Consider the following 9,432-nt stretch of genomic DNA (forward strand, 5'->3'; position numbering starts at 1 on the left):
CCAAGCTCAAACCTAAAAGTAAGCCGTTTAATAAACGAGCTGAGGCCGAGCTTCACTTATCGAGCTCAAAATGTCGTTTATATAATTTTTGTTATAACTGTAATCGTAAACCGAGTGGTTTATTCACGTGTTACTTACACCTTCTCAATAATCGTAAAACCAGAAGAACACTCTAACGGACTTGAATCCAAACAAGTCTGAAAATGGTGGTGATTGAGTCCGCCGATGATACAACCCTACCTCAATCGTCAAATGTAACAGATTCCGTCAACGCCGCCGGATACGCGTCTGACGGTTACGAAACGGCCAGCGAGACGGAGTTCGGTGACGGTGAGACCGTTTCGGACAATAATATTGATAAACCACATGAACGTGAGGTGAAGGATCAGACGTATGAAGATGCAGTTAATGATGATGATCAGCTTAAACAGGTTTGCTGTTTCGTCTGCTCCAAGTTTCCTTTACTTTAATTAATTCATTGATATACTGTGTGTTTAATTGTCTAATAATTGTAAGCGTAGGCCCTAGGGTGTCTAATTGTCCTAATTTTACCAACAGATGGATCATTAGTGACCTAATTATGTATAGTTTAATTTAATTGATATACTGTGTTTATGAGAGTTATGAGTTAGGTTATGGTGTGTTATTGTTCAATTAATTGTAAGTGTTTGCCCTAGGGTGTCCACCTGATACGTATTTAGTTTTGCCAACAGATAGATCATGAACGTGAGACGGAACTCGGAGACGGTGAACATGAAAATCAGGTGAAGGATCAGATGCATGAAGATGCGGTTAATGATGATGAACTTCAACAGGTTTCTTACGTTTTGTCTTCTCCAAGTTTCGTTTAGTTTAATTGATTGATATAGTGTGTGTTTAATTTTGCTATTGCATTTATGAGAATGATGAGTTAGGTTATAGTGTTATATTTGTGAAATTAAATTGATATAGTGAGTCATTGTCTAATTGTAAGCGTAAGCCCTAGGGTGTGATGACCATGTGCTGTCTTTTTGGTATGCTAGTTAATTTTGGCAACATGTATGTGACTTACTTAGCTTCATGGATGAATATTCAACATGTGCTTAATTGTCTAATGTAGATTAAGTGAGGTGTTTAAACCTATTGGCGTTCTTGTATTTGTATTTGTATTTGCATTTGCATTTGTATTTATGAGAATTATGAGTTAGGTTATAGTGTGCTATATTGTTATTGTTGTAGGCCCTAGGGTGTGTAATTTTGCCTAACAAATGGATTATTAATGCCCTAGCATCTAATGGATAGATGTTGCCTTTTGGTATGCTAGTTAATTTTGGCATCTTGTATGTGACTTGGCGGTTTGGTAGCTTCTTAATGATCCAGCTAAGAGGCTATCTCTGAATCAGTCAGCATTAAGTGTGTTTGGTTTACCATGGTGACACCTTTGAATCAGTCAGCAAACCTCTTACTCATTAAGCTTGAAAATGATGTTGAATGAAAAATTTACTCCTTTGTCCCTTCACACTTGTTCCTAACCTTTTGTTAGCCATTATCTCCTCCGCCACCAATCACCACAACATCGGCATACTCAGTGCTGTTGAATCCGCACTTACTAGCTCAGAGTCTCTTAACCATTCAGACCTCTTACTAATTCAGCAGTTACTGGTGTAGAGCTTGCCAAACAGCTTAGCTTCATGGATGAACAGTTAAGGCATGCTTAATTGTCTAATGTTGATTAAGAGAGGAGCTTAAATCTCTTGAGGTTCTCTGTATGTTTGAGTTTGTTATTTGTATAATCTCTATGTTGGAAGGAGTGTGATATGATTGTTAACTTCATTTGAGGTCTCTATAGATGATGTGGTTACAATCACTCAAAATCATAACTTCATAAGAAAATTTGGCTTACATATATATATTTTTCGAATTATATATATATATATATATATATATATTTCAATTTTGACCATCTTTGACCAAATAGCGATTAATTGGCGACTAGTTGGCGTGATACACAAAAGCCCGAACAACTTCGGCTCAAAACATAAAGTAAAACTTAAGGATGGAACTACAACTCATAGGATGGAACTACAACTCATTTGGATATAGATTCACCACCAAATGAACGTGTAGGGTCGAATAGACTATGAGCACAACTTCAGATACAGTCGCACCACTCAAGCTAGTTCATAGGGCTTCCAAATTCATCCTGTGATACGGTCGCACCACTCAGATTGGATTCGGTTCTAACATCTTCATTCAACTTGCCAAAGTTGAACTAGCATAGGATCTGCTCTCACTCACAAATATGAGATAAAGCATAGGATCTGCTCTAACTCACGAATATGAGAAGCAAATATTTGCTTTATCTCATATTTGTGAGTAAGAGCAGATCCTATGCTAGTTCAACTTTGGCAAGTTGAATGGTGATCTTAGGACCGAGTCCAATCTGAGTGCGACTGTATCACGGGTTGAATTTGGAAATCCTATGAACTAGCTGGAGTGGTGTGACTGTATCTCAAGTTGATCATAGTCTATATGACCCTACATGTTCATTTGGTGGTGAATATGTATCCAAATGAGTCGTAGTTCCATCCTTAATTTTTGCTGTTTGTTTTGAACTGGTTGCTCGGTCTTTTGTATATCACGGTGGGTATCGACATCGATTAATCGACTCCTAGGCGTGTTTTTTACAGCCATGGGCTCATTAGGGGCTGGTTCCTGCCTAGTTTAGTGGATTACAAAGATTTCTTGAAGTCAATTTGCACAACTTTTGGCAGTTTTAACTTTGCCACTTTGAAGGATATAATATTTAAATCAAAGTTGTCTGCAGATTTCAAGTAATTTTGTGTGTTGACATTAATTCAACTAGGACATCTCTTTGCTGGTCTGTGTGATTGAATGAACTTCAAATTCACAATAGATTCTTATTCTTCTATCTACATTCAAATTTCATTGGTCAAAATGCTAACTATCACATGGAGTAGGCTCAGATTTACCTATACTACAGCGTGAATAGCAATATATTTCAGTGAATTTAATATTACTTTATATTTTAGTAACAAAAATTATTACTTTTAAATTTAGATAACATATTAAATATGATATGATGATCTGTATATGTGAATAAAAGATCATCATTATTCAATTTAAGTTTAAAAGCAGGCAGTGAAGAAAGTTTTTGCTGACATGAATATAGATGTTCATGTGGCATTATGCTGTCATTGTGTAGGCCAAAGACTTAAAACCCTTCTAGTGTAGGTTTTAAGACTATTCTAATTGTGGAAGAATAAGGTTTCTTTATAGTGTATTTGAGCTTTCTGATTGGTTGATTCTTTTCTTGTTTTGCATAATGTTCTTGTACTTATGACTAGAACCCAACCCCAATACAGAATAGTCTTACAGAACTTTGGGCAGTACTGCATGGCTTCAGTCTTCACTATATTTGTTATTTCTAGTCATTTATTACCTTTTCCTAAAACTGCCCGTTTCAACCTGAACCCATTTTGACCCCAACCTTGTTGATATATTTTGAATCTGCTACCTTACACGACCCACGCATTTTTCCAGACATATTTCTAAGTCATAAAGGAGTATTTGTATTCTTGATTCACTAAGATGTTCAATTACACATCTGTGGGTCTAACGAAGTAACAATTCAAATTTTCTATAAAGTATTGTGTTACTTAGCAAGTAAAGGTGGCCTTATGATGTGTGATGTGATGTTGTCAATTTCAATTTTCATCATAAAAAGCCATGATTCCATTGCTGGAAAAGGAAACGAGACAGCAAATGATACTGAGACAGAGTTTACTGGGATATCAATTATCAAGACCCCACCTTTTTCTTGTTTAAATCCTAAAAATGCTTAAAAAAAACGCTTGGGATAAGCATTCAAGGTGATAAACACACGCATACAAGTATGCAACAAGATGTTTGCATGTAGGTCTATTCCTTGTGATTTGGCTTAATCTGTTATGCAGTTCTAAAAACAAATTGGATTTGCCTCCAATGCCATCCTTCTGATATTTTCTGGGCTTGTAATGTTCCATTCAGCTTTTTAAAATTTTTCTCTTGCATACCTTTTTGATCTGCGTTTCACCCTTTGTTTGGAGTACAAGAGAGAACACATAATTGTTAAATTTGTCAATATAAATTATGCACCATACATGAACCAACAAATGTAAAGTCCTTCATTAATGTAAAGTTCTTCATTGAGGCATGTTGGTAGCTTTCTTAAAGATTGTATGATAAGACTTTCCTTATTGCTGAATTCCTTGAAGAGTGTAGAACAATATAAGGGGAGTAAATTTTAGTTTTTGGTTCAAATTCTGATCCATTTTTCTTAGATTGTGATTAATAGTCACATTTTCATTTAGGTCGCACCAACAATGTGTACCTTTTTTTGCTTTATTGTTACTATCCATGTCAAATCATGTGCTTATTGCTTTGAGTTCTTTAAAGATTTAACAAAGAATCTTATACTTGATTTTATCAATTTGTTGCTTGCTTAATATTGTTCTCCTGCTTGTTGGGAACGAATGATGCTATGCCTGATGATGTCCTTAAAAGCATAATAACCTCTTATTTTTTCGCATGCAGAAAATATTGGTGCAAATGAATGAGGCAAAAGTTGAAGGAAATAAGTTATTTGGAGAAGGCCTGTATGAAGAGGCGTTGTTGAAGTATGATTATGCTATCCAATTTGCACCTGAGATGCCATCTTCTTCTGAAATTAGGTCTATCTGTCATAATAATCGTGCTACATGTTTCTTCAAGCTGGTAAGTTAGTAACCTTTCGTCCTTTTAATTTGCATTTGCTGGTGAATTTTAAGCTCCACATGTGTCAAGACTTAGCATTCAGTCACTTGTGATTTAGAACTGTTTGCTATGAATAAATCATTTTTTTTTTCAGATAAAATCAACAAACTTAATGGGACTGTTACTCTATTAAGACAATATGACTTTGTTATGATTTAAGTTAGTTTTTAAGTTCTTTATTGAGTATATTTGTATTTCATAAAAAAGATGTGTCATTTGTATAATATTTAGCCAAAAATGTGTAGGTTGTTTTTTTTGACATGGAATGATGCTGAATATCTTGTTATGGAAAATACTACTATCAATCTTGTTTGACCAAAATGTTCATAAAAATTGAAATCTTTTGACAAAACGCAAGTTAGTTTGGCCCTTTTTATTAAAAATATTTAAAAAATGCAATTTGTTATTAAGTGATCATTACTTAATCTTACTAACTTCTATTGTATTGATCTCGTAGATGACTTATTATGATAAAAGAGTTAATTATATATAATAGCGTATGACATTAGAGTTTATGATTTTGTTATCAACAAAATAAAAGGAGTGTTCATAAATATCCATTCTCTCATGACCTTGCTTGTTTATGTCACAGGGTAAATATGAGGACACAGTCAAAGAATGTAGCAAGGCACTGGAACTAAATCCTACATACTTGAAAGCTTTAATTAGAAGAGGAGAAGCCCATGAAAAGCTTGAAAACTATGATGAGGCTATTGCCGGTCAGTTCTTCAGTTGATAACACATTTTACGCTGAAACCTTTGTTTTAATGTCATCTTATTTTACGTTCCACGGCACATATTAGTATATTTCACAAAATAGCAAATCATTTTTACCACATTCTCATTTCAAGGCAAGTTTTTTTCTTAACGCCAGTCGGTTTTGGGAAACGACAAACCGAACTGGCTGGACTGGTCGGTCCTAGTGGTTTAATGGTTTGGTTTTGGTGGTTTGACGTTTTTAATCATTTGCCTTATTTATTTTCGAAAATTGTTAGTCGGTATTCAGAATTTTAAAATAATAAAGATTATTGATGAAAATAATAATTGAATCAATTCCATACCGGTTCTAAAATCATTTTGTCTATAGTCAAAATGATTATAGAATCCGTTTTCACAAAAAAGGCCGCCAAGAGAGGAAGAACCACCCGGACCTTCATCTATGAAAAAATTTCCCGAAAAAAGAACGCATATACGTAACTGCTATTGGTGTTCATGGTCCATTTTGGCCGGTTTTGACAAGAATTTTGGGCTGAACTGCTAAATACAGTTTTGGGAGGCAACAAACCAAGTCAGCCGGTTTGGTGGTTTAATGGTTCGATTTTGGTGGTTTGATTCGGTTTTCTTAATCATATGTTTGTGGTTGATATTTTAAAATGATAATGATGGTTAATGGTTGTAGTACATATACATAATTTGTAATCACATGTTTCAAAAAAAATTTATAAAGTTTATAAAGGCTAAACAGTCGATTTGGTGTGCACGCACAGGTCCAAGCTCCAAACAGGACCGAATCGTAATTGAACCATTAAACTGCCAAATCATCATAACCGAACCGTTCGGATCTCAAACTGTCATAACTGAACTGCCAAACCGTCATAACCGACGGATCTTAAACCAGCTGACTTGCATCGGTTGGGTGGTTTGGCCGGTTTCAACGATTTATTAACACCCTGGTAACCCACATATTCAAAAATGAAAAAAAGAAGGCTAAATGACTGGTTTGGTTACACAGACGCTTCCAAGTTCCAAACCTTCAGCCAAACCATTAAACCGCCAAAACTGAACCATATGTCTTAAACCGGTCGACTTGCTTTGGTTTGAGCTGTTTGGTCTGTGAAAGACTGAAATCCTTTACTTCTAGTCACCTAAGATAAGAATCAAACGAAAATACGTTTCTGTTTTATGTCTGTATTATTACGGTTCCATACATAGTTGTTCTATAAGTATCATAATAACTTATTGTTACTAATGCATTATTTTGCAGATATGAAGAAAATCTTGGAACTGGATCCTTCAAATAACCAATGTAGGAGAACAATTTTCCGTTTAGAACCGTTGGCCATAGAAAAGCGGGAAAAAATGAAGGAAGAGATGCTCGGTATGCTTCGCCTGAGCTTTTTACGTTTATGCTTAACCCGTAACTTAAAATGCCCAAATTTATAATTCTCAGAGGTTGGGATGACCTGCCAACATTTTTTTTTCCTTTTTTTGTAAAAAGTTAAATTATCTGGTTATAAATATTAAGCAAACAATATTATTGCAACAATAACCTAAACCTATGAATAAAAACACGATTTAAGAGGTCATTAGCAACTACCTAAATTTATTTGACCCGTTTGAGATAATATATGACCCAAATCTATGTGTGTAAATGAGCCAATCCGCTTGTGAGATACTCGAGATTGGCTCGCTAAAAACTCAAATCAAGCCAAGCTTAAATGAGCTCAACTTAATAATATGTTTGTTTAATAAAGGAGCCCGACGCTGAACTTCACTTATTGAGCCTCAATAGGTTCTAGCTATGCAGTAGATATCGCGGATATATCACTGATATATATCGGTTATCGATCCCTTGGTAAATATCGGTGCAAAATATCGGTCCTGATATTATCTGCAATATTGATCGATATTGGACCGATATTCGACCTGTATATCACCAATATATCACCGATTTTCCTAATATCTGTTTTTGAAGTCCTAATTGTCAATTTTTAGTGTTTAATGTTAGTGTTTTAAGTCTTAATCAGTTCCTAATTGCGACAACTGTGTGTTTTGGAAGTTGCAAAAGGTTAATTTGTTAATGGTAACTGAATTGTTACTGTTAAATTGCCATATATATCAATTCTGCATGATATTAAAATTACCGATATCTCACTGGGATAACCGATATCTCGTATATGGTCCTTGATCGATATCCGATATTTTTTCGCATTAACTGCATAGTTTGATAGCCTAAACGAGCCCAATATTTATATAGTTTTTATTTACTGGTTTAGTTATATTTACATAATAGTTACTATATATAAAATTATATTATAAAATAACTAAATATTTGTGTATAAATATTATGTTATATAAAAATTATAACTTTAAATAAACAAAAATTGTTACAAATGTTTTGTGAATTAATCTACATATATAATAAATAAATAATAAACGAGCCGGGATCGATCTTGAAAACCTACTCCCAAGCCAAGGTCAAGCTTTAGAAATTGAGCTCCGTGCTTAAACAAGCTTGCGCTCGGCTCGACTTGTTTACAACCCGACGGCCAAATTGACCATATTTTGAAAATAATAAAGTTGATATAAAATACCTACATAAATGCATATTTCATAAATCAGTAAAGGGTTTATTGACTTGCTTGGCTTGCAAGCCTGGTCCCAAGTTCCATACCGCCAGCTGAACCGTAAAACTGCCAACACGCGTATAAACTGTTCTACCTTTATTGCTATTTTTGAAAATGAGATTGATTGGATTTTATATTTGTGCAGGGAAGCTGAAGGACATGGGGAACTCGATTCTAGGACGATTTGGTATGAGCGTGGACAACTTTAAAGCAGTCAAAGATCCAAATACTGGCTCGTATTCTATCTCGTTTCAGCGTTAAGAGTTGCAAATAGTGACTCATGTCTATAAAAATGTGTTCACGATTTGGTTTGGTTTCAGAATGTGGAAATAATTGATATAATGACATTCATGCTCTGGATATATTCTTGTCGGTTTTTTGTTGAAATATGATTCCAGGCTATTTTGCTCATTTTTCTAAATGTGATTAATAAAGCAGTTTAATAGTTAGAAGTGGGAAAAAACCGTTTTCGGACCCGCACCGATGGTTCAGACCCATTTATACCTATCTGAAACCGGCCTGAACCTGTGGTTCCTGGGAATACTCGGTACTGAAAATACTTTATTTGGAAATACCTAGGTAGGAACCGGTTTCAATTCCTAAAAATACCCAACTTGTGCACCGGTATTTTTTTCGCACGCATTTTTTTTTTCCGAAAATACCTATCTTTATCGAACACTTTTTTTTCGATTAAAGTTTCAACTCCGGTAACGATTAAAGTTGAATTCAACGCGGCTGCACGAGTAAAAACCGTCGGCATTTCTTCAAAATATTTTTTCAGTTTTAGTTTCATTGGAGCTATTATATTATCTTACATTGGATCAACATATTCAAAATCATTGAGTTTTGACATAACTAACCAAATTTGGTGAAGAACCAATGGACTCACTGGATAGTAAACTCCCGATAAATAAGCAGTTGCATTTTTAAAAACTCTAAGCAAATCACTTAACTTTGTAATTATTTCCCAACCATTTGACGAAAATGCCTTAACTTTTCGTTTAAGAGAAAGATTGTCATGAAATAATTCCGAAGTTGGTCTTTGTCTTAACGCGCTATCAAGCATTTTCCACATCGAATTCACCTAGTGGGTACATCGAAATACGGACCTAAAGTGATGCAATTCGTTTCGGTACACAATTGCAAATATCTTGTATATCTTTGTTTACTAGTTCCAAAACTTCAGTTAACACTATTATAAAACACTTCGTTAACTTTTTTATTTGATTAACTTTTAAACCGTCTTGCACGACCAAGTTAATGATATGTGCAACACATTGAGTATAAAAAA

At 34.6% G+C, this 9,432-nt stretch overlaps 1 protein-coding gene across 1 annotated transcript; it reads left to right on the top strand.

Moving 5' to 3' along the window:
• The first annotated feature begins 203 nt into the window (after window positions 1–203).
• On the top strand, window positions 204–8,484 carry LOC143596707 (uncharacterized). Its single transcript, XM_077075417.1, has 5 exons — window positions 204–431; window positions 4,576–4,755; window positions 5,387–5,513; window positions 6,779–6,892; window positions 8,287–8,484. The coding sequence occupies exons 1-5, from the start codon at window positions 204–206 to the stop codon at window positions 8,400–8,402; spliced, it is 765 nt and encodes a 254-aa protein (XP_076931532.1). The 3' UTR covers window positions 8,403–8,484.
• Window positions 8,485–9,432: the final 948 nt, after the last annotated feature.

The sequence above is a fragment of the Bidens hawaiensis genome, unplaced genomic scaffold (assembly GCF_021521415.1).
Source record: "Bidens hawaiensis isolate Kalapana, Puna unplaced genomic scaffold, B.hawaiensis_p1.1 tig00046867_1, whole genome shotgun sequence".
In the NCBI taxonomy this organism is placed as follows: Eukaryota; Viridiplantae; Streptophyta; class Magnoliopsida; order Asterales; family Asteraceae; genus Bidens; species Bidens hawaiensis.

What these genes read in the sequence shown, in the direction of transcription:
- LOC143596707 (XM_077075417.1), top strand. Translation starts at nt 204, where the DNA reads ATGGTGGTGATTGAGTCCGCCGATGATACAACCCTACCTCAATCGTCA. An exon ending in CTACATGTTTCTTCAAGCTG is followed by an intron (nt 4,756 to 5,386) that starts GTAAGTTAGTAA and finishes TTTATGTCACAG; the next exon opens with GGTAAATATGAGGACACAGT. An exon ending in AATGAAGGAAGAGATGCTCG is followed by an intron (nt 6,893 to 8,286) that starts GTATGCTTCGCC and finishes ATATTTGTGCAG; the next exon opens with GGAAGCTGAAGGACATGGGG.